The following is a 25560-nucleotide window of genomic DNA, read 5'->3' as shown; positions in this document are numbered from 1 at the left end:
GCACCGCTCCGTGTCTCTGTAACCTCCTCAGTTCCCCTACACCCCACCCTGTCTCTGTAACCTACTAAGTTCACCTACACCCCCCGTGACTGAAAGCCCTTCCACTCTCCTACACTCCTCACTGTCTCTGTAACCAACTCAGCACCGTACATCCCTCCCCGTCTCTGTACCCCCCCCTCCGGGCCCCTACACCCCCCTGTCTCTGTAACCCCCTCCAGCCCCCGACACACCTCCCTGTCTCTGTATCCCACTCCATTCCCCGTCACTCCATCCCATCTCTGTAACCCCCTCCGGTCCCCGACAACCCTCCCTGTATCTGTAACCCTCTCTACTCCACATCACCCCTTCCCAATCTCTTTAACCCCCTACGCTCACCGATACACATCCCTCCCCATCTATGTAACCCCCCTAGGATCCCCAACACCCTTCCCCATCTCTGTAACACACTCCGGTCCTGGAACCCTTCCCCGTGTCTGTAATCCCCTCCGCTCTCCTACTCTCCTCACTGTCTCTGTAACACCCTCTGCTCTCCTACACCCCTTCCTGACTCTGTAAACCTCACCGCTCCCCAACACCCCTCCAAGTCTCTTAATCCCCTCCGGTCCACTCACCCCTCCCCATCGATGTAATCCCCTCCAGTCCCCCACACCCCTTCCTGTCTCTGTAACCCCCTACGGTCACGGACACACACCCCTCCCCGTCTCTGTAACCCCTCAAGGGTCTCCGACACCGCTCCCTGTCTCTGTACCCTCCTAAGTTCCCCTACCTCCTCCCTGTCTCTGTTACACACTCCGGTCCTCGACAGCCCTCCCCTTATCTGTAACCTCCTCACTTCCCTTACACCCCTCCCCGGTTCTGTAACCCACTCTGGTCCCCGACACGCCTCCCTGTCTCTGTAACTCTCTCTACACAATACTCCCCGTCTCTATATCCCTCTTCAGTCACCCACACCCCTCCCCATCTTTGTCACCCCTAGGGTCCACGACATCAATAACGTCTCTGTTACCCACTCGGCACCGTACACCCCTCCCCGTCTCTGTACCCCCCCCCTCCGGGCCCCTACACCCCCCTGTCTCTGTAACCCCCTCCAGCCCCCGACACACCTCCCTGTCTCTGTATCCCACTCCATTCCCCGTCACTCCATCCCATCTCTGTAACCCCCTCCGGTCCCCGACAACCCTCCCTGTATCTGTAACCCTCTCTACTCCACATCACCCCTTCCCAATCTCTTTAACCCCCTACGCTCACCGATACACATCCCTCCCCATCTATGTAACCCCCCTAGGATCCCCAACACCCCTCCCTGTCTCTGTAACAACCTCCGCTCCCGGACACCCCTACCAGTCTCTATAACATCCTCCGCTCCCCTTCACCCTCCCTGTCTCTGTAAACGTCTCCGCTCCCAAAACCCCTGCATGTCAATTTAAACACCTCCGGTCCCCAACACACCTACCGGTCTCTGAAACCCCCTCCGCTCCCCTACTCCCCTCCCTGTCTCTGTAACCCTCTGCTCTACCCAACGCACACCCCTGCCCATCTCTGTATCCCCCTACATCCCTCCCCGCATCTGTAACCCCCTCCGATGCACGACACCCCTCCCAGTCTCAGTCTCCTCCGGTACACGATATCCCTCCCTATCTCTGTAACCCCCTCCGGTTCCCTTCACCCTTCCCCGTTTCTGTAACCCTAACAGGTCCCCAACACCACTCACACCCCTTCTCTGTATTCCCCATTCGGTCACCCACACCCCTCCCCATCTGTGTCACCTCTACAGTCCACGACGTCAATCCCCGTCTTTGTTACCCCATTCCGGTCCGCGACACCCCTAACTGTCTCTATAACACCCTCCGCTTCCCTTCACCCTCCCTGTCTCTGTAAACGTCTTCGCTCCCAAAACCCCTGCATGTCTCTTTAAACACCTCCGGTCACCAACACACCTACCGGTCTGTGTTAAACCCTCCGGTCCCTGACACCCCTCCCTGTCTCTGTAACCCTCTCTACTCCCCAACACTCCTTCCTGTCTCTGTAACCCCCTAGGGTCACCGACACACACCCCTCCCCATATCCGTAACCCCTGAGGATCCCCGACAGCCCTCCGCATCTCTGTAACCCACTTCGGTCCCATCACTCTTCCCTGTGTCTATAATCCCCTCCTGTCCCCTATACCGCTCCCTGTCTCTGTAACCTCCTCATTTCCCCTACACCCCTACCCGTCTCACTCTGTAAGCTCCTCCGCTCTCCTTTACTCTGTAAAATCCTCCGCTCCACGACACCCCTTCCGTCTCTGTAACCCTCACCACTCCCCAACACCCCTCCCAGACTCTGTGACCTCCTCCGGTCCCCGTCACCCCACCCCAACTCTCTAACTCTCTCCGGTCCCCGACAATCCTCCCTGTCTCTGTAACCCTCTCCACTCCCCAACATCCCCTTCCTTTCTCTGTAACCCCCTACGGTAACCGACACACGCACCTCCCCTTCGCTGTAACTCCCCGAGTGTCCCCAACAGCGTTCCCCGTCTCTGTAACGCAATCCTGTCCCGTCACCCTGCCCCGTGTCTGTAATCCACTCCGGTACCCGACACCCCTCCCCTTCTCTGTAATCCACTCCGGTCCCGTCACCCCTCCCCATGTCTGTAATCCCCTCCAGTACCCGACACCGCTCCCTGTCTCTGTAACCTCCTCAGTTCCCCTACACCCCTCCCCGTCTCTGTAAGCTCTTCCGCTCTCCTACACTCCTCACTGTCTCTGTAACAATCTCAGCTCCCCTACACCCCTTCCTGTCTCTGAAATCCCCTCCGGTCCGCGACACACAACCCTCCCCGTCTCTGTGACCCCCTCCGGTCCCCGTCACCCCACCCCGTCTCTCTAACTCCCTCCGGTCCCCGACACCGCTTCCAGTTTCTTAATCCCTTCCGGTTCACGATACCCCTCCCTGTCTCTGTAATCCCCTCCGGTCCACTCACCCCTCCCTGTCTATATAACCTCCTCCGCCCCATACTCCCCTCCCTGTCTCTGTCACCCACTCGGTACCGTACACCCTCCCCGTCTCTGTACCCCACTCCGGGTCCTTATACCGCTCCCTGTCACTTAAACCCCTCCAATCCACAACACACCACCCTATCTCCGGTCCCCGTCACTCCACCCCGTCTCTGTAACCCCCTCTGGTACCCGACAACCCTCCCTGTCTCTTAACTCCCTCTGGTTCCAGATATCCGTCCCTATCTCTATAACTCCCTCGGGTCCACACAGCCCTTGCCGTCTATGTAACCCCCTCCGGTCCCCTACACCCTCCCCGGTTCTGTAAACCTCTCAAGTCCCCAACACCACTCACTCCCCGACTCTGTATAACCTTTCGGTCTCCCACACCCCTCCCCATCTTTGTCACCCCTACAGTCCACGACAACAATCCCCATCTCTGTTACCTGCTCCGGTCCCCTACACCCCTGTCTCTCTAACCCTCTGCTCTCCCCAACACTCACCCCTGCACATCTCTGTAACCCCCTACGGTGGCCTAACCCCTCTCCGTATCAGTAACCCCCCCCCTCCGATCCCCGACACCCATCCCTGTCTCTTAACCCCCTCCGATCTCCGATACCCCTCCCTGTCTCTGTAACCCCCTCCGGTACCCGTCACCCCACCCCGCCTCTCTAACTCCCTCCGGTCCCCGACACCCCTCCCTGTCTCTGTAATCCTCTCTATTCCCCAACACCCTTTCCTGTCTCTGTAACCCCCTCCGGTCCACTCACCCCTCCCTGTCTATATAACCTCCTCCGGCCCATACTCCCCTCCTTGTCTCTGTCACCCACTCGGTACCGTACACCCTCCCCGTCTCTGTACCCCACTGCGGGCCCTTACACCGCTCCCTGTCTCTTAACCCCCTCCAATCCACAACACACCACCCTATCTCCGGTCCCCGTCACTCCACCCCGTCTCTGTAACCCCCTCCGGTACCCGACAACCCTCCCTGTCTCTTAACTCCCTCTGGTTCCAGATATCCGTCCCTATCTCTATAACTCCCTCGGGTCCACACAGCCCTTGCCGTCTATGTAACCCCCTCCGGTCCCCTACACCCCTCCCCGGTTCTGTAAACCTCTCAAGTCCCCAACACCACTCACTCCCCGACTCTGTATAACCTTTCGGTCTCCCACACCCCTCCCCATCTTTGTCACCCCTACAGTCCATGACAACAATCCCCATCCCTGTTACCCGCTCCGGTCCCCTACACCCCTGTCTCTCTAACCCTCTGCTCTCCCCAACACACACCCCTGCACATCTCTGTAACCCCCTACGGTGGCCCAACCCCTCTCCGTATCAGTAACCCCCCCCCTCCGATCCCCGACACCCCTCCCTGTCTCTTAACCCCCTCCGATCTCCGATACCCCTCCCTGTCTCTGTAACATCCTCAGTTCCCCTACACCCCTCCCCGTCTCTGTAACACCCTCCGCTCCCCTACACCCCTTCCTGTCTCTGTAACCCCCTCCGGTACCCGTCACCCCACCCCGCCTCTCTAACTCCCTCCGGTCCCCGACACCCCTCCCTGTCTCTGTAATCCTCTCTATTCCCCAACACCCCTTCCTGTCTCTGTAACCCCCTACCGTTACCGACACAACCCCTCTCCGTCTCCGTAACCACCCCCCGCCCAAGGTCTCCGACACCCTTCCCCGCCTCTGTAACCCACTCCGGATCCGTCACCCCTCCCCGTGTCTGTAACCCACTCCGATCCCCGACACCTCTCCCTGTCTCTTAACCCCCTCCGATCTCCGATACCCCTCCCGTTCTCTGTAAACTTACGGTCCCCGACATACCTCCCTGTCTCAGTAACCCCCTCCACTCCCCTACACCGCTGCCTGTCTCTGTAACCCACTCGGTCCCGTCCACCCCTCCCAGTCTTTGTAGTCCCCTCCAGTCCCTGAAACCCCTCACTGTCTTTGTAAGCCGCTCAGGTCCCCGACACTCCTCCCTGTCTCTGTAACCCTCTCTTCTCCCCACACCCCTTCCCCGTCTCTGTAACCCACTCTGGTCCTCGACACCCCTCCCCGTCTCTGTAACCTCCTCAGTTCTCCTACACCCCTCCCCTGTTCTGTAACCGACTCCGGTCCCCGACACCCCTCCCTGTTTTTGTAACCCTCTCTACTCCACAACACCCCTTCTTGTCTCTGTAGCCCCCTACGGTCACCGACACACACCCCTCCCCTTCTCCATAACCCCCCTAGGGTCCCCGACACCCCTCCCCGTCTCTGTAATCCACTCCGGTCCCGTCACCCCTCCCCGTGTCTGTCATCCCCTCCAGTACCCGACACCGCTCCTTGTCTCTGTAACCTCCTCAGTTCCCCTACACCCCTCCCCGTCTCTGTACCCCACTCCGGGCCCCTACACCCCTCCCTGTCTCTGTAATCCCCTCCAGTCACCGACACCCATCCATGTCTCTGTAACCCACTCCAGGCCCCGACACCCCTCCCCCTCTCTATAACCCCCTCCTTTCCACGAGAGCCCTCCCCGTCTCTGTAACCCCATCCGGTCTCCGACACCCCTCCCCGTCTCTGTAACCCTCTCCGGTTCCCGACTCCCTTCCCCGTCTCTGTAACCCACTCTGGTCCCCGACTCCCTTCCCTGTCTCTGTAACCCGCACCCTCTGGTTCGCCAGACCCCTCCCTGTCTCTCAGAGCCGATGTGTCCGTGTGTGACACCTGTTCTCACTGCCAGACGTTAACGAGTGCCTTCGCAACAACGGGGGCTGCGAACATTTCTGCACCAACACCCCTGGAACATTCACCTGTGGTTGTGCAAACGGGTACAAACTGGACGATGATCAGAAGCGTTGTAAAGGTAGGGGAGGTGAGGGTGAGGGGGGAGTGAGAGAAGGGGAGAGGGGTAGATAGAGGGTGGGATGGAGTTGTGTAGAAAGATGGGTGGAGAGAGGGAGAGAGAGTGGAGAGAGAGGGGTGAGAGAGTGGGGGGGGGAGAGAGAGTGGGGGGGGGGAGAGAGAGGGGAAAAGGCGGGATTGAGAGGGGGAGATAGGGGAGAGAGAGAGAGAGAGAGAGAAGGTGCAATGGGGAGAATGAGGGAGTGGGAGAGGGGGCAGAAAGAGGGGGAGAGAGGGGGAAGAGAGGGGAGGGAGAAGAGCGGGGAGAGATGGGGAGGGAGAGGGAAAGGGGGTAGGGGAAAGGGGGGAGATGGAGAGGGAGAGAGAGGGATTGAGAGAGATAGGAGGGAGGGAGAGGGGAGAAAGGGGTGGAGAGTGGTGGGTGAGAATTGAGGATTGATCTCCAGGCTTTACCAGCTCCACGACTTCACCCCCCAGCGCTCTGCATTCCCGACTGCTGGAACCTGGGGATATGCGTTGCCCCCAACATCTGTTCCTGTCTCCCCTGGTACTCGGGACACAGCTGCCGGCAAGGTACCCCAAAATCCACCTCTACATTCTTTTTGAAGACCTCATGAAATCTTCCCCTCGATCTTCATCGCTCCAGGGGATAAAGTCCCATACCTGTTGGACAATTCCATGTAACTCAGTCCTTTACCTCCGGGCAACATCCCAGTAAATTTTCAGGGAATGAAGTCCCGAAAATGTTGGACCATTCCCAGTAACTCAGTCCATGACGTCCGGGCAACTTCCCAGTAAAGCTTCAGGCGATAAAGTTCTGAACGTGTCGAACCGTTCCCTGCAACTCAGAACCTGACATCCGGGCAACGTCCCATTAAGTCGACAGGGGATAAAGTCCAGATCCTGTGGAGCCGTTCCCTGTAACTCAGTCCTTGATGTCTGGGCAACATCCCAGTAAATCTTTAGGGGATAAAGTCCCAAACCTGGTGAACCTTTCCCTGTAAATCAGTCCCTGACGTCCAGGCAATGTCTCAATAAATCTTCAGGGGATAAAGTCCTGAACCTGCCGAACCATTCCCTGTAACTAGTTCCTGAAGTCCGTGCATCATCCCTGTAAATCTTCAGGGGATCATGTCCTGAAACTTATGACCCTTTCCCTGTAACTCAGTCCTGGACATCCGAGCAACATCCCAGTAAATCATCAGGGGATAACGTCCCGAATCTGTAGGATCTTTCCCTATAACTCAGTTCATGACGTCCGGGTAACATCCCAGTAAATCGACAGCAGGATGAAGTACCGAGGCTGTTTAGGCTTTCCCTGCAACTCAGTCCCTGACGTCCGCGCAACGTCACAGTAAATCTTCAGGGGAGAAAGTCTCGAACTTGTTGACACTTTCCCTGTAACTAGTTCCTGAAGTCTGTGCAACATCTCAGTAAATCTTCAGGGGATCATGTCCTGAAACTTATAACCCTTTCCCTATAATTCAGCCCCTGACGTCCGGGCAACATCCCAGTAAATCGACAGCAGGATTAAGTACTGAGACTGTTTAGGCTTTCCCTGCAACTCAGTCCCTGACGTCCAGGCACCGTCCCAGTAAAACTTTAGCGGATAAAGTCACGAACCTGTTGAACCATTCACTCTTACTCAGTCCCTGACATATGGGCAACCTCCCAGTAAATCTTCAGGGGATAAAATCTTGAACCTGTTGAGTCTGTCCCTGTAACTCAGTCCATGAGTTCCGGGAAAAAAAATCTCTGTAAATTTTCGGGTATCAAGTACCGAACCTCTTGAAACATTCCTGTCGTATGGGCAATGTCACCGTACATCTTCAGGGGATACAATTGCGAAACTTTTGAGCATTTCCCTGGACACAGTTCCTGACGTCCGGAAAACATCAAGTAAATCTTCAGGGGATAGAGTCCTGAAACTATTGACACTTTCCCTGTAAGTCAGTCCCTGATATCGAGGCAACGTCCCAGTAAATCTTCAGGGGATAAAATCCTGAACCTGCCGAACCATTCCCTATAACTAATCCCTGACGTCCGGGCAACATCATTGAAAATCTCCAGAGATAAATCCCGAACCTGTTGGACCTTACGCTGTAACTCATTCCCTGACGTCCGGGCACAGTCTCCGTAAACCTTCAGGGGATAGAGTCACGAACCTGCTCGAACTTTCCCTGTAACTCCGTCCCTGACGTCCGTGTAACATCCCAGTAAATCTTCAGGGGATAACGTCCTGGACCTTGTGACCTTGTGACCGTGTAACTCAATCCTCGACGTCCGGGCAACGTCCCAGTAAATCGTCAGCAGGATAAAGTACTGAGGCTGTTTAAGCTTTCGCTGCAAGTCAGTCCCTGACGTCCAGGCACCGTACCAGGAAACATTTAGAGGATAAAGTTACGGACCTGTTGAACCTTTCTCTCTAACTCAGTCTCTGACGTCCGGGCAACGTCCCAGTAAATCTTCAGTGGATAAAGTCCCGAACCTGTTGACCCTTTCCCTATAACTCAGTCCATACCTTTCGGGCAAAATCTCTTAAAATTTTCAGGGGATCAAGTACCGAACCTCTTGAAACATTCCCTCTAAATCAGTCTCTGACGTACGGGCAATGTCACCGTACATCTTCACGGGATAAAGTCCCGAAACTATTGACATTTTCCCTGCAACTCAGTCCCTGATATAGAGGAAACGTTCCAGTAAATCCTCAGGGGAAGTCCTGAACGTGTGAACCCTTCCCTGTATCTCAGTCCCTGACGTCAGGGTAAGGTCCCAGTAAATCTTCAGGGGATAAAGTACTGAAGCTGTCGAATCTTTCCCTCAAACTAGAGCCTGACGTCCGGGAAACATCCCAGTAAATCTCCAGGGGATAAATCCCGAACCTGTTGTACCTTTCCCTGTAACTCAATCCCTGACGTCCGGGCAACAGCCTAGTAAATCTTCGGGAGAAAATGTCCCGGACGCGTTGAACGTTTCCCTGTAATTCTGTCCCTGACGTCGCGGCAAAGTCCCACTAAATCTTTAGGGAATAAATTCCTGAACATGTTGAACCTTTCCCAGTAAATCAGTCCGTGACGTCCAGGCAAAGTCCCAGTAAATCTTCAGAAGTTAATGTCCCGATCCTGTTCACTCTTTCCCTATAACTCAGTCCCTGATGTCCGGTTAATGTCCCAGTAAATCGTCAGGTGATAAAGTACCGAACCTGTTCACTCTTAGTCTGCAACCTAGCCCCTGACGTCCTGGCAACATCCCAGTAAATCGTCAGCAGGAAAATGTCCTCATGCTTTTTAAGCTTTCCCTGTAACTCAGTCCCTGACGTCCTGGAAACGTCCCAGTAAACCCTCTTAGTATATAGTCCCGAACCTGTTGACCCTTTCCCTGTAACTCAGTCTCTGACGTCCCAGCAACGACCCAGTAAATCTTTTGAGGATAAAGTCACGAACCTGTTGAACCTTTACGTACAACTCAGTCCCTGACGTCTGGGCAACGTCCCAGTAAATCTGCAGGTGGTAAAGTCTGGAAACTGTTGAGCCTTTCCCGGTAACTCAGTGTCTGATGTCCAGGAACCGTCCCAGTAAATCTTCAGGGAATAAAGTCACGAAACTGTCGAACCTTTCCCGGTAATTCAGTCCCTGACGACCGGGCAACATCCCAGTAAATCTTCAGGGGAAAAAGTCGTAACCCTGTCGAACCTTTCCTTTTAACTAGACCCTGACGTCCGGGGAACATCCCAGTAAATCTCCAGGGGATAAATCCCGAACCTGTTGTATCTTTCCCTGTAACTCAATCCCTGACGTCCACGCAACGTCACAGTAAATCTTCAGCGGATAAAGTCCTAACTCTGTCGAACCTTTCTTTTTGACTAGTTCCTGACGTCCGGGCAACATCCCAGTAAAGCTTCAGAGAATAAATCCCGAACCTGTTGTACCTTTCCCTATGAATCTGTCCCTGACGTCCGGTCAACGTCCCAGTAAATCAACAGGGGATAATGCCTGGTGAACATTACCCTGTAACTCAGTCCCTGAAGTCTGGGCAACGTCCCGGTAAATCTACAGTGGATAAAGTCCCAAACTGGTGAACCTTTCCCTGTAACTGAATTCCTGACCTCCGAGCAACGTCCTAGTAAAACGTCAGGCGATAAAGTCACGGACCTGTCGGTCATTCCCTGTAAATCAGTCTCTGAGGTCCGGGCAACATCCCAGTAAATCCGCAGGGGATTCAGTCCCCTCGCTGGTGACCCTTTCCCTGTAACTCAGTCCCAGACGTCCGCGCAACGTTCCATTAAATATTCAGGGGATAAAGTCCCGTACATGTTGGTCCTTTCCTGCAACTCTATCCCTGAAGTCCGGGCAACATCCTAGTAAATCTTCAGAGAATAGAGTCCCGAAACTATTGACATTTTCCCTGTAACTCAGTCCCTGATATCGAGGCAACGTCCCAGTAAATCTTCAGGGGATGAAGTTCTGAACCTGCGAACCCTTCTCTGTAACTCAGTCCCTGACGTCCAGGCAATGTCCCAGTAAATCTCCTGAGTATAAAGTACCGAAACTGTTAACCCTTTCGCTGTAACTCAGTCTCTGACGTCCGGGCAAAGATCCAGTAAATCTGCAGGGGATAGAGCCACGAATCTGTCGAACCTTTCCCTCTAATTCAGTCCCTGACATCCGGGCAACGTCCCAGTAAATCTTCAGGGGATAAAGTTCTGACCCTGTCGTACCTTTCCCTGTGAACCATTCCCTGACGTCCGCGCAACGTCCCAGTAAATCTTCAGGGGATGAAGTTCTGAACCTATTTCACACTTCCCTGTAACTCTGTTCCTGACGTCCCGACAAAGTCCCGGTAAATCTTCAAAGCTTGATGTCCCGATCCTGTTGACCGTTTCCCTGTAACTCTGTCCCTGACGTCCGGGCAACATCGCCGTAAAACTTCAGGGGAGGAAGTCACGAACCTGTTGACCATTTCCCTCTAACTCATTCCCTGACGTCCGGGCAATATCCCAGTAAAAGGTCAGGGGATATAGTCTCGAATCGGTTGACCCTTTCCCTGAAACTCAGTCCATGATATGAGGGCAACATCCCAGTAAATCTTCAAGAGATAAACCCTGAACCTGTCGAACCTTTCCCTCTAGTTCAGTCCCTGACATCCGGGCAATGTCCCAGTAAATCTTTAGGAGATAAACCCTGAACCTGTTGAACCATTCCCTGCAACTCATTCCCCGAAACCCGTCAACATCCCTGTAAATCATCAGGGGATAAAGTACCGAATCAGTTGGATCTTTCCCTGTAATGCAGTCCCTGACGCACGGGCAACTTCACAGTAAATCTTCAGGGGATAGTGTCGTGAACCTCTTTGGCTTTTCCTTGTGAGTCAGTCCCAGACGTCCAGGAACATCGCAGTAAATCTTCTGGGTATAAAGTCCCGAACCTGTTCAACCTTTCCCTGTAACTCAGTCCCTGTCGTCCAGGCAACGTTCCAGTAAATAATCAGAGAATAAAGTCCCTATCCTGTTGACCATTTCCCTATAACTCAATCCCTGACGTTCGGGCAAAGTCTCCGTAAATCCTCAGAGGGATAATGTCCCAAACATTTGGAACCTTTCCCTGTAACTCAGTCTCTGACGTGATGGCATCGTCCCCGTAAATCTTCAGCGGAGAATGTCCCAAACCAGTTGAATTTTCCCTGTAAATGAGTCACTGACGTGCGGGAAACGTCCCAGTAAATCTTCAGGGTATAAATCCAGAAGCTGTTGTACCATTCCTCGTAACTCAGTCTCTGACGTCCGGGCAACGTCCCAGTATATCCTCAGGGGTTAAAGTCCCGAACCTGTTGACCATTTCCCTGTAACTCAGTCCCTAACGTCCGGGCAACGTCCCAGTAAATCTTCAGGAAATAAAGTGCTGGACCTGTCGAATATTTCCCTGTAGCTCTGTCCCTGACATCCGGGCAACGACCCTGAAATCTTCAGGGGATACACTCCCGAATCTGTACACCCTTTCCCTGTAACTCAGTCCCTGAAGTCCGGGCAACATCCTAGTAAATCTTCAGAGAATAGAGTCCCGAATAGAGTCCTTACAATGCTACTCATTCCCTGACGTCCGGGTAATGTCCCAGTAAATCGTAAAAGGATAAAGTGCCGCACCTGCCGAACTTTTCCATGTAACTCAGTCCCTGACGTCCGGGCAACGTCCCACTAAATATTCAGGGGATACAGTCCCGAACCGGTTGGCCCTTTCCCTGTAACTCAGTCCCTGACGTTCGGGCAATTTCTCAGTAAAAGCTCAGGGGATACCATCCCGAACCGGTTGACCCTTTACCTGTAACTCAGTCCTTGATGTCAGGTCAACGTTCCAGTTAACCTTCAGGGGATAAACCCCGAACCTGTTGAAGCATTCTCTGTAACTCCTTCCTTGAAACCCGGGCAAAATCCCTGTAAATCATCAGGGGATAAAGTACCGAAGCGGTTGGATCTTTCCCTGTAACTCAGTCCCTGACGTCTGGGCAACAGCCTATAAATATTCAGGGTGTAAAGATCCGAACGCATCAGTCCCAGACATCCGGTAGCGTCGCAGTAAATCTTCTGGGGATAAAGTCCCGAACCTGTTCAACCTTTCCTTGTAATTCAGTCCCTAACGTCTGGGCAACGTCCTAGTAAATCTTCAGGAAATAAAGTGCCGCACCTGTCGAATATTTCCCTGTTGCTCTCTCCCTGACATCCTGGCATCATTCCTGAAATCTTCAGGGGATACACTCCCGAACCTGTACACCCTTTCCCTGTAACTCAGTTCCTGACGTGCGGGTAACGTTTCCGTTAATCCTCAGAGGGATTATGTCCAGAAAATTTGGAACCTTTCCCTGTAACTCAATCTCTGACGTCTTGTCAACGTCCCCGTAAATCTTCTGCGGAAAATGTCGCAAACCAGTTGACCATTCCCTGTAAGTCAATTCCTGACGTCCGGGCATCATCTCAGTATATGCTCAGGGGTTAAAGCCCCGAACCTGTACACCCTTTCCCTGTAACTCAGGCCCTGACGTCCGGCAACGTACCAGTAAATCTTCAGTGGATAAATTTACCAAACTGTTGGACCATTCCCTGCAATTCAATTCCTGACGTCGAGATCCCAGTAAATGTCCAGAGAATAAAATCCAAAACCTGTCGACCCTTTCCCTGTAACTTAGTCGGTGACGTTCGGGCATCGTCCCAGTATATCGTCAGGGGTTAAAGTCCGAATCTGTTGAATCATTCCCTGTGACTCAGTCCCTGACGTCTGGGCAACATCTCAATAATTATTCATGGGATAAACTCCTGAATCTGGTAACCCATACTCCGTACCTCAGTCCCTGACTTCCGCACAATATCCGATAAAATCTTAATGGGATAAAGTCCCGAGCCTGGTGGCCCTTTCCCTCGAACTCAGTCCCTGACGTCCAGGCAATGTTTCCGTAAATCCTCAGGCGATAAAGTCCTGACCATTTTGAAATTTTCCTGTAACTCAGTCTTTGACGTCCGTGCAACCCCCGTCAGGGGGTTAAGTCCCGAACCTGTTAACCATTTTCCTATACCTCAGTTCCTGACATCCGGGCAATATCCCAGTAAAAGCTCAGGTGATAAATTCAGGAATCTGTTGACCCTTTCCATGTAACTCAGTCCCTGATGTTCAGTCAACCTCTCAGTAAATCTTCAGGGGATAAAGTCCCGTACCTGTTGGAACATTCCCTGTATCTCAGTCCCTGATACCCTGGCAACGTCCCAGTATATCATCAGGGGATAAATTCCCGAAGCGGATGGACCTTTCCCTGTAACTCAGTTGCTGAAGTCCGGTCAGCGTCCCAGTAAATCTTCAGTGGACAAATTTACAAAACTGTTGGACCATTCCCTGTAAATCAATTCCTGACGACCAGGCAACATCCCAGTAAATCTTCAGGGGATAAAGCCCCGAACCTGCTGACCCTTTCCCTGTAACTCAGTCCCTGACGTCCGGGCCACATCCATGTAAATAGTCAGGGGATAAAGTCCTGAACATTTTTATCCTTTCCCTGTAACTCAGTCCTTGACGTCCGGGCAACGTACAAGTAAATCTTCAGGGGATAAAGTCCCGAACTCTTTGGGTTTTCCTTGTGAATCATTCCCTGACTTCCGGAAGCGTCGTAGTTCATCTTCTGGGGTTAAAGCCCCGAACCTGTACACCCTTTCCCTGTAACTCAGGCCCTGACGTCCGGCAACGTACCAGTACATCTTCAGTGGATAAATTTACCAAACTGTTGGACCATTCCCTGCAATTCAATTCCTGACGTCGAGATCCCAGTAAATGTCCAGAGAATAAAATCCAAAACCTGTCGACCCTTTCCCTGTAACTTAGTCGGTGACGTTCGGGCATCGTCCCAGTATATCGTCAGGGGTTAAAGTCCGAATCTGTTGAATCATTCCCAGTGACTCAGTCCCTGACGTCTGGGCAACATCTCAATAATTATTCATGGGATAAACTCCTGAATCTGGTAACCCATACTCCGTACCTCAGTCCCTGACTTCCGCACAATATCCGATAAAATCTTAATGGGATAAAGTCCCGAGCCTGGTGGCCCTTTCCCTCGAACTCAGTCCCTGACGTCCAGGCAATGTTTCCGTAAATCCTCAGGCGATAAAGTCCTGACCATTTTGAAATTTTCCTGTAACTCAGTCTTTGACGTCCGTGCAACCCCCGTCAGGGGGTTAAGTCCCGAACCTGTTAACCATTTTCCTATACCTCAGTTCCTGACATCCGGGCAATATCCCAGTAAAAGCTCAGGTGATAAATTCAGGAATCTGTTGACCCTTTCCATGTAACTCAGCCCCTGATGTTCAGTCAACCTCTCAGTAAATCTTCAGGGGATAAAGTCCCGTACCTGTTGGAACATTCCCTGTATCTCAGTCCCTGATACCCTGGCAACGTCCCAGTATATCATCAGGGGATAAATTCCCGAAGCGGATGGACCTTTCCCTGTAACTCAGTTGCTGAAGTCCGGTCAGCGTCCCAGTAAATCTTCAGTGGACAAATTTACAAAACTGTTGGACCATTCCCTGTAAATCAATTCCTGACGACCAGGCAACATCCCAGTAAATCTTCAGGGGATAAAGCCCCGAACCTGCTGACCCTTTCCCTGTAACTCAGTCCCTGACGTCCGGGCCACATCCATGTAAATAGTCAGGGGATAAAGTCCTGAACATTTTTATCCTTTCCCTGTAACTCAGTCCTTGACGTCCGGGCAACGTACAAGTAAATCTTCAGGGGATAAAGTCCCGAACTCTTTGGGTTTTCCTTGTGAATCATTCCCTGACTTCCGGAAGCGTCGTAGTTCATCTTCTGGGGATAACGTCCCGAAGCTGTTGAAACTTTCCCTGTGACTCAGTCTTTGACGTCCGGGTAGCGTCCCCGTAAAGATTCAGGGGAGAAAGTCCCGAACCTGTTGACCATTTCCCTGTAACTGAGTCCTTGACTTTTGGCCAATATCCCAGTAAAAGCTCAGGGGATAAATTCCCGAACCTGTTGCACCTTTCCATGTAACTCAGTCCCAGATATCGGGACAACGTCCCAGTAAATCTTCAGGGGTTATATTCCCGAATCTGTTGAATCATTCCCTGTAACTCAGTCCCTGACGTCCGGTCAACATCCCAGTAGAACATCAGGGAATAAATCTCGAACCTATTGGATTATTCCCTGTAACTCAGTCCCTGACGTCTGGGCAATGTCGCAGTAAATCGTCAGGATAAAAAGTCCAGAATGCCTTGAGCCATTCCCTGTAACTCAGTCCCCAACGTGCGGGGAACATCCAAGTAAATTTTCAGGAGATAAAGACCCGAACCTCTTTGGCTTTTCCTTGTGATTCAGTCCCCGACGTCCGGAAGCATCGCAGTTAATCTTCTGGGGATAACGTCCCGAACCTGTTGAAACTTTCCCTGTGACATAGTCTCTGAAGTCCGGGCAGCGTCCCGTAAAGATTCAGGGGAGAAAGTCCCGAAACTGTTGGACCATTCCCTGTAAATGAATTACTGACGTCCAGGCAACATCCCAGTAAATGTTCAGGGGACAAAGTTCCAAACCTGTAGACCCTTTCCCTGTAACTCAGTCCGTAACTTCCGGCTAACATCCCAGTAAATCTTCAGGGCATAAATTTTCAAACCTGTCGAAATTTTCTGTGTAACTCAGTCCGTGTCGTCCGGCTAACATCCCAGTAAATCATCAGGTCATAAATTTTCAAACCTGTCGAAATTTTCCGTATTCCTCAGTCCGTGATGTCCGGCTAACATCCCAGTAAATCTTCAGGGGATAAAGCCCCGAACCTGCTGACCCTTTCCCTGTAACTCAGTACCTGACTTCCGGGCCATATCCATGTAATTCGTCAGGGGATAAAGTCCAGAACCTTTTTATCCTTTGACATCCGGGCAAAGTCCAAGTAAATCTTCAGGGGATAAATCTTCAGGGGATAAATCTCGAACCAATTGGACCATTCCCTGTAACTTCGTTCCTGACGTCCGGGCAATGTCGAAGTTAAACTTCAGGGTATAAAGTCCCGAACGTCATGAACCAATCCCTTTAACTCTAACATGCGGTGAACATACCAGTAAATCTTCAGGGGATAAAGTCCCGAACTTCTTTGGCTTTTCCTTGTGAATCAGTCCCTGACTTCCGGAAGCGTCGCAGTTTATCTTCTGGGGATAACTTTCCGAACCTGTTGAAACTTTCCTTGTGACTCAGTCTCTGATGTCCGGGCCGCGTCCCCGTAAAGATTCAGGGGAGAAATTCCGGAACCTGTTCATCATTTCCCTGTAACTGAGTCCCTGACGTTCGGCCAATATCCCAGTATAAGCTCAGGAGATAAATTCCCGAACCTCTTTTGAACCTTTCCATGTAACTCAGTCCCGGATGTCCGGGCAACGTCTCAGTAAATCTTCAGGGGATAAAGTCCCGAATCTGTTGAAACATTCCCTGTAACTCAGTCCCTGACACCCTGGCAGCGTCCCAGTAAATCATTAAGGGATAAAGTCCCGAAGCGTTTGGTCCTTTCCCTGTAACTCAGTCGCTGATGTCCGGGCAACGACCCAGTAAATCGGCAGGGGATTAATCTCGAAGCGATTGGACCATTCCCTGTAATTCAGACCCTGACGTCCGTGCAATATCGCAGTAAATCTTCTGGGTATAAAGTCCCAAACTCCTTGAACCATTTCCTGTAACTCAGTCCCTAACGTGCGGGGTACGTCCCAGTAAATCCTCAGAGTATAATGTCCAGAACCTCTGTGGCTTTTATTTGTGACTCAGTCCCTGACGTCCTGGAGCGTCGCAGTAAATCATTTGGGGATTACGTCCTGAACCTATTGAAACATTCCCTGTAATTCAGTCGATGATGTCCGGGCATCTTCCCAGTATATCGTCAGGGGTTAAAGTCTGGAACCTGTAGAACCTTTTCCTGTAACTCAGTCCCTGATCTCGGGGCAACGTCGCAGTAAATCATTAGGGTATAAACCCCTGAACCTGGTGAAACTTTCCCTGCAACTGAGTCACTGACGTCCGGGCAACGTCCCAGTAAATCTTCTGGGGATAAAGTCCTGATCAAACCTTTCGCTGTAATCCAGTCCCTGAGGTCTGGGCAACGTCCCAGTAATTCTTCAGGGGATTTACTCCTGAACCTGGTGATCCATTCCCTGTACCTCAGTCCCTGACGTCCGGGCAACGTCCCAGTAAGTATTCAGGGGATAAAGTTCCGAACCTGTTTACACTTACCCTGTTACTCATTCACTGATACCCTGGCAACGTCCCAGTAAATCATCAGGGGATAAATCTCGAATCTATTGGACCATTCCCTGTAACTGAGTCCCTGACATCCGGGTAATGTCGTAGTAAATCCTCAGGTATAAAGTCCCGAACGCATTGAACCATTCCCTGAAACTCAGTCCTTAACGTGTGGGGAACGTCCCAGTAAATCATCAGGAGATAAATACCCCAAACTCTTTGGTTTTTCCTTGTGACTTAGTCCCTGACGACCGGGAGGGTCGTAGTAAATCTTCTGGTGATAACGTCCCGAACCTGTTGGACCTTTCCCTGTAACTCAGACCCTTACGTCCAGCCAACGTTCGAGTAAATCATTAGATAATAAAGTCACTATCCTGTTGACCATTTCCCTGTAACTCAGTCCCTGACATCCGGGCAATGTCCCTGAAATCTTCAGGGGATACACTCCCGAACCTGTACAGTCTTTCCCTGTGACTCAGTCCGTTACATCCGGACAACATCTCAGTAAATCGTCAGGGGATAAAGTCCCAAACCTGTCGAACATTTCCCTGTATCTCAGTCCCTGATGTCCATGCAACATCCCAGTAAATCTTCAGCTGATAATGTCTCGAACGTTTTCATCCTTTCCCTATAACTCAGTTCCTGACGTCCGGTTAACGTCCCAGTAAATCTTCAGGGGCTAAAATCCCAAATCTGTAGATCCTTTCCCTGCAATCAATTCCTGACGTCCAGGCAACATCCCAGTAAATCTTCAAGGGATAATGTCCCAAACCTGTCGACCCTTTCCAGTTACTCAGTCCGTGACGTCCGGCTAACATCCCAGTATATTTCCAGGGCATAAATGTTCAAACCTGTCGAAAATTTCCGTGTACCTCAGTCCCTGACGTCAGGGCCATATCCCAATAAGTTTTCAGGGGATAAAGTCCCGAACATGCTGACCTTTTCCCTGTAACTCATTCCCTGACGTCCGGGCCACATCCACGTAACTCGTCAGGGGATAAAGTCACGACCCATTTGATCCTTTTCCTGTAACTCAGTCCCTGACATCCGGGCCACATCTTTGTAAATTGTCAGGGGTAAAGTTCCGAACTTTTGATCCTTTCCCTGTGACTCAGTCCCTGACGTCCGGGCAACATCCTATTAAATCCTCAGGGGATAGATTCCCTCACGTGTCGACCCTTTCCCTGTTACTCCATCCCTGAGGTGCAGGCAACATCCCAGTAAACTTTATGGGATAAAATCTCGAACCTGTTGAACCTTTCCCTCAAACTTAGTTCCTGACGTCCGGGCAAGGTCGCAGTAAATCTTCAGCGGATGAAGCCCCAAACCTCTGGACCATTTCCCTTTAACTCATTCCTGACTTCCGGGAAATGTCCCAGTAAATCTTCAGGTGATAAAGTCCATAACCTGTTGGACCCTTCCCTGTAACTCAAACACTTACGTCCAGGAAACATCCCAGTAAATCTACAGGGGGATAAATTCCCGAGTTTTTGGACCTTTCCCTACAACTCCGTCCCTGACGTCCGGGTTTTCTTGGCTTGGCTTCGCGACGAAGATTTATGGAGGGGGTAAAAAGTCCACGTCAGCTGCAGGCTCGTTTGTGGCTGACAAGTCCGATGCGGGACAGGCAGACACGATTGCAGCGGTTGCAGGGGAAAATTGGTTGGTTGGGTTTGGGTGTTGGGTTTTTCCTCCTTTGCCTTTTGTCAGTGAGGTGGGCTCTGCGGTCTTCTTCAAAGGAGGTTGCTGCCCGCCAAACTGTGAGGCGCCAAGATGCACGGTTTGTGGCGTTATCAGCCCACTGGCGGTGGTCAATGTGGCAGGCACCAAGAGATTTCTTTAGGCAGTCCTTGTACCTTTTCTTTGGTGCACCTCTGTCCGGGTAACATCCCAGTAAATCTGGAGGGATTAAAATCCCGAACCTGTTGAACCTTTCCATGTAACACAATCCCTGACGTTCGGACAACATGACAGTACATCTTCAGAGTATAAAGTCCCGAACCTCTTGAACCTTTCCCTGTAACTCTGTCTCTGACTTCCGGGCAACAACCCAGTAAATCGTCAGCGAATAAAGTCCCGAAACAATTGAATCTTTCCACGTAACACAATCCCTGACGACCAGGCAACATCGCAGTAAATCGTCAGGGGAGAAAGTAATGAACATGTTGAACATTTCCCTGTAAATCAGTCCCTGATTTCCGTGCAACGTCCCTGGAAATCTTCAATGGATTACATCCCGAATCTTTTGCAACTTTGCCTGTAACTTTGTCCCAGACATCCGGGCAACATCCCCGTAAATCTTCAGGGGGTAACATCCCGAAACTGCTGAACCTTTCCCTGTAACTCAGTCCCTGACATCTAGGCAACAACCCAGTAAATCGTCAATGGGATAAATGCCTGAACTTGTTGAACTTTCCTTGTAACTCAGTCCCTGACGTCCGGGCCGCATCCCTGTAAATCGCCAGGAGATAACGTCCCGAACCTGTTGACCTTTTCCATGTAACTCAGGCAACATCCTAGTAAATCCTCAGGGAGTAAAGTGCTGAGCATGTTGAACCTTTCCCTGTAACTCAGTCCCTGACTTCCGGGTATTCCAGTAAATCTTCAGGGGATAAAGTCCTGAACACTGTTGGACCTTTCCCTGTAACTCAGTCCCTGACCTCCGGACAATTTCCCAGTAAATTCTCAGGGGATAAAGTCCCAACATGTCGAATCCTTTCCTGTATCTCAGTCCCTTACGTCCAGGCAACATCTCAGTAAATCTTCAGGGGATCAACTCCCGAACCTGTTGGTCCTTACACAGTAAATCAGTCTCTGACGTCCGGGCCACATCTTAGTAAATCGTCAGGGGATAAAGCCCCGAATTTGTTCAACCTTTCCCTTTAACTCAGTCCTTGTCTTCCGGGCAACGTTCCAGTAAATGTTCAGGTGATAAAGTCCCGGTCTTTTTGAACATTTCCCTGTAACTCTCTCCCTGACTCCCGGGCAACTTCTCAGTATATCTTCAGGGGATAAAGTCCCGAACCTGTTGGACCTGTTCCTGTAACTCAGCCCCTGACGTACAGGAAACATCCCAGTAATTCTTCAGCTGATAATGTCTCGAACGTTTTCATCCTTTCCCTATAACTCAGTTCCTGACGTCCGGTTAACGTCCCAGTAAATCTTCAGGGGCTAAGATCTTTCTCTGTAACCCGGTCCCTAACACCCGGTCAACGTCCCACTTAATCTTCAGGGGATAAACCCCCGAACCGTTTACAACGCGGATGCTCCAGATTCGGCTCCACCAACTTCTCCAGAATATCCTGGACACAATGCTCTGATTTGCCAAAAGCTGTCAAAAACGTCCCAAAAGCTCTCTCCAGGACCCTGTCCAGCTCTGAAGCCAATTTCAGGGAAAGATTTCACTGTGTTTCCTGGATCACCTCTGTCCCACCGCGCCCTTCAATGCCTGACTGTTCGCTGTGTATGGGAGAGAGAGCGTCCAGACGGTCTCCTGTCGCTGTGTAACGCGGAGGGAAGGGTGGACACTGGGATTTCAGGTGGGTCTTCGTTTAATCATCTCCTGTTTCTCAACAGTGATCCCAATATTTAACGGACGCTGATGGGATCTGCTGCACACATTCTCCTTCTCTGTAACCCGTCTGGTACCCGACACACCTCCCTGTCTCTATAACTCCATCCTGTCCCCTACACCCCTCCCTGTCTCTTTAACCCCCTCCGGTACCCAACACCCCTCCCTGTCTTTATAACCCTTTCCGGTCTCCGACGCCCCTCACTATCTCGGTAACACCCTGCGATCCATGACACCCCTCCCTGTCTCTGTAACCCCATCTGGTCCCTGACACCCCTCCCTGTATCTGTAACCCCATCCAGACCCCAACACCCTCCCTATCTCTGTAGCCCCCTCCGATCATCGACAGCCCACCCTGTATCTGCAACCCACACCAGTCCCCAATACCCCTCCCTGTCTCTGTAATTCCATCTGGACCCGATACCCCTCATAGTCTATGTAACCCCCTCCGATCCCCGACACCTCTCAAGGTCTCCGTAACCCCCACCGATCAGGAACACCCCTCCCTGTCATTGTAAACCACCATGGTCACTGACACCCCTCCCCGTCTCTGTAACCCCTTCCGGTCTCCGACACCCGTCGCTTTCTCTATATCCCCCTCCGATCTCCGACACCCCTCCCCAATTCAGTAACATCCTCTGGTCCCTGACACCCCTCTCCATCTCTGTAACCCACTCCGGTCCTCGACACCACCCTTCTCTCTGTAACACGCCTCCAGTCCACGAGACCCCTCCCAGTCTGTGTAACCCTCTCCAGTCCCCGACACCCTTCCATGTCTCTCTAACCCCCTCCACCCCTCTACTCCCCTCCCGGTCTCTGTAATACCATCTGCTTCCATACACCTCTCCCTTTCGCTCTAACCCCCGCCGGTCCACGACAACCCTCCCTGTCTCTCTAACCCCCTCCCGTCCCTGACACCCCTCCCTGTCTCTGTAACCCACTCCAGACCCTTACGCCCTTGCCTGTCTCTGTACCCTCTCTGGTCAATGACAGCCCTCCCTGGCTCTCGAAGCCTCTGCGGACCCCGACATTCTTCCCGGTCTCTATAACCCACCTGGTCCCCTTCACCCCTCCCTGTCTCTGTAACCCCCGGTCCCCGACAAGCCTCCCAGTCTCTGTAACCCCCTCTGGTCAGCAACACCACTCCCTGTCTATTTAACCACCTCCCGTCTCCGATACCCCTCCCTGTCACCGTAATCCCCTCTGGTCACCAACACCCCTCCTGTCTCTGTAAACCCCTCCGTTTCCCAACACTCCTCCCTATCTCTTTAACCCCCTCCTGTCTCCAACACACCTCCACATCTCTGTAAACCCCACCGGTCCTCGATGTCAGAAGTACAAATTCTCACACATGAGTCTCTTTAAAGTCGGTGACACGACAAGCTTTATTGACAAGTCTGCAGAGTTGGACTCAACTGGCTTCTCGCCAAGTCAAGCCCCGATACATACAGTGCATTGATTTTTATACCTTTTTTGCTTGTCCTTCCCCTCCTCTTTAACACTGTTTTAATTGGTTAGTTTTTGCAAAATCATTCTAAGTAATTTGTAATTATCATGTTAATCATGTACACTACGAACTCTGCACACACTAAATTCTGTTTTTCAGTCTTTTATCAATCTTTGGCTCCTACATGTCTCTTTGTGACCATGAAAGATCTCTGTTTGTTATAACATTGTCCAGCTAAACTTTTATGGTAAGCTCCCTGTCTATTCTGGCTTCCCCTTTTATGATTAATCATCACATTTTAACTAAAGCCCTTTTTAACCGAAATTCTCTATCTATAACAACACCCCTCCCTGTCTATTTAACCACCTCCCGTCTCCGATACCCCTCCCTATCACCGTAATCCCCTCTGGTCGCCAACACCCCTCCTGTCTCTGTAAACCCCTCCGTTTCCCAACACTCCTCCCTATCTCTTTAACCCCCTCCTGTCTCCAACACACCTCCACATCTCTGTAAACCCCACCGGTCCTCGAAACCCCACCCTGTCTCTATAACCTGCTCCGGTCCCCTACACCCTTCCCCATGTCGTTAAACCTCTCTAGTGCTCGACGCCCCTCCCTGTCTCTCTAACACCCTCCGGTCCCCGACACCCCTCCCTGTCTCTATATCCCACTCCTGTGCCCGAAATCCGTCCCTGTCTCTGTAATCCGCTTCCATCCCCAATACCACTCCGTGTCTCTGTAAACCCCTCCGGACCCCTAAATCTCTCCCCATCTCAGTAATCCTCTCCGATCCCCGACACCCCTCCACATCTCCATATCCCCCTCCGATCCCCGACACCCCTCCCTGTCACTGTAAACCCCTCTGGTCCCCGAATCCCCCCCCCCCGTCTCTGTAACCCCCTCCTGTCCCTTACACCCTTCGCTGTCTCTATAACCCCTCTGGTCCATGATACCCATCCCCCCCCTGTCTCTGTATCCACCTCCGGTCCCTGACAACCCTCCCTGTCTCTGTAACACGCTCCGATCCCTAACACCCTGATCTTTGTCTCGTTGAAGATCATTGATCCTCTGTGGTCATCGTGATGCTCACATTTTGTGGAAATCTTAACGGTTCCTTTGATAGAGGAATGTGAATATAAAATTAAAAAATGTCCTGCATCGTTGTTCAGCGTCTGATCTTTCAACCAAGGAAACCTAGCAATCTCTCACCTCCCACTTCACCCTTGGAGAGAGAGAGAGAGAGAGAGAGAGAGAGAGAGACAGAGAGAGAGAGAGACACTCTGTGTCCCAACCCCGGGAGTGTGTGACGGGGACAAAACTTCACTCTGTATCCCCACCCCGTGAGTGTGTGACTGGACAGGGCTTCGCACTGTGTTCCCTGCCAGCTGGTGGCAGAATGCGTGAACTGCAAGGGCAGATATATGAGGAATATTACCGCCATCTGGTGCCGGGCTGTGCCAACTGCAGCTGCAGGTATATGCGCCCGTACTCCACCAACCTTTCGCAACCGCTCAAACACCCCCAGTCCCCTTCGCCCACAATCTCACACCCCACTCCCCATCACACCCACCACCTTCGCCCCCACTCACACACAATTCTAGTACACCACGCTCCACTTCACTGCCACTCACTCCCCTTCTCGGAAAGTATCACTTCCCCACCCCCAAACCCCACTCTCCTTCACCCCCACTCCCACAACCCCACACCCCATCGCTCCCACTGCACACACACACACACACGACCCTTCACCCCATTCCCATACCACAAATCCCTTTCACCCCAACTAACTTTCACCCCCACTCCCCCTTCTCCCACAAACCCAATCCCACACCACCTTTCCACTTCACCCCAATTCCCGCACCCCCATTTCACTTCACCCCACCTCAATTTAATGCCCGCTCACCTCCAACCCAATTCCTCTTCATCCCCACTCCCCTTCACCACAACTCCCACATCCCCACTCTCCTTCGCCTCCACTCCCCTTTACCCCACTCCTCTTTGCCTCCACTCACCTTCACCCACACTCCACTTCATCTCCATTTCCACACACCAACTCTCAATCGCCCATACCTTCACCCCCACTCCCCTTCGAACTCAAACCCCTTTATCCCCACTCCCCTTTACCCCTACTCCCTTTTCCCCCACTCCCTTTCACCACCACTTCAACCCAACTGACTTCGCACCCACTCTCTTCACCACCACTCCCTTCACACCCACTGCCATTCAATCCCAATCCCTTCACCCCACACCACTTCACCCCCACTCCCACACCCCCTTCACCCCCACTCCTTTCAAAAACAGTCCCTTTCACCCCCACTCCCATCACCCACAATCCCCATCACCCCCACTTCCCTTCACCCCCACTCCTGCAACCCCATTCCCACACGCCCACTACCCCAACCACACTGCCCTTCACACCCACTCCCACACCCCACTCCCCTTCACACCCACTGCCATTCAACCCCAATCCCTTCGCCCCACACCCCTTCACCCCCAATCCCACACCCCCTTCACACCCACTCCTTTCAAAAACACTCCCTTTCACCCCCACTCCCATCACCCCCAGTCCCCTTCACCACCACTTCAACCCAACTGACTTCACACCCAGTCTCTTCGCCACCACTCCCCTTCACACCCACGCCATTCAACCCCAATCCATTTGCCCCACACCCCTTCACCCCCACTCTCACACCCCTTTACCGCCACTCCTTTTGAAAACACTCCCTTTCACCCCCACTCCCCTCACCCCCAATCCCCATCACCCCCACTTCCCTTCACCCCACTCCTGCAACCCCATTCTCACATGCCCACTACCCCAACCACACTGCCCTTCGCACCCACTCCCACACCCCACTCCCCTTCACCCCCACTTCCACACCCCCACTCCCAATCACCCACACACCCTTCACACCCGCTCCCCTTCGCCTACGCACCCCTTCACCACATTCCCATTTACC

The 25560-nt window shown here is 52.1% G+C and overlaps 1 protein-coding gene across 1 annotated transcript in view; it reads left to right on the top strand.

The window, feature by feature from the left end:
- The window catches only part of LOC138754221 (wnt inhibitory factor 1-like), a 64160-nt gene extending 40449 nt beyond the window's left edge, over nucleotides 1–23711 (top strand). Inside the window, exons 8-10 of the mRNA XM_069918144.1 lie at nucleotides 5703–5825; nucleotides 6302–6397; nucleotides 21163–23711. Coding sequence (XP_069774245.1) covers nucleotides 5703–5825; nucleotides 6302–6397; nucleotides 21163–21188 — 245 coding nt within the window. The 3' untranslated portion in view covers nucleotides 21189–23711. The remainder of the gene's footprint in view (nucleotides 1–5702; nucleotides 5826–6301; nucleotides 6398–21162) is intronic.
- Nucleotides 23712–25560: the final 1849 nt, after the last annotated feature.

Source organism: Narcine bancroftii, chromosome 2, assembly GCF_036971445.1.
Source record: "Narcine bancroftii isolate sNarBan1 chromosome 2, sNarBan1.hap1, whole genome shotgun sequence".
Taxonomy (NCBI): domain Eukaryota; kingdom Metazoa; phylum Chordata; class Chondrichthyes; order Torpediniformes; family Narcinidae; genus Narcine; species Narcine bancroftii.
This window is presented reverse-complemented; position numbering and strand designations above follow the sequence as displayed.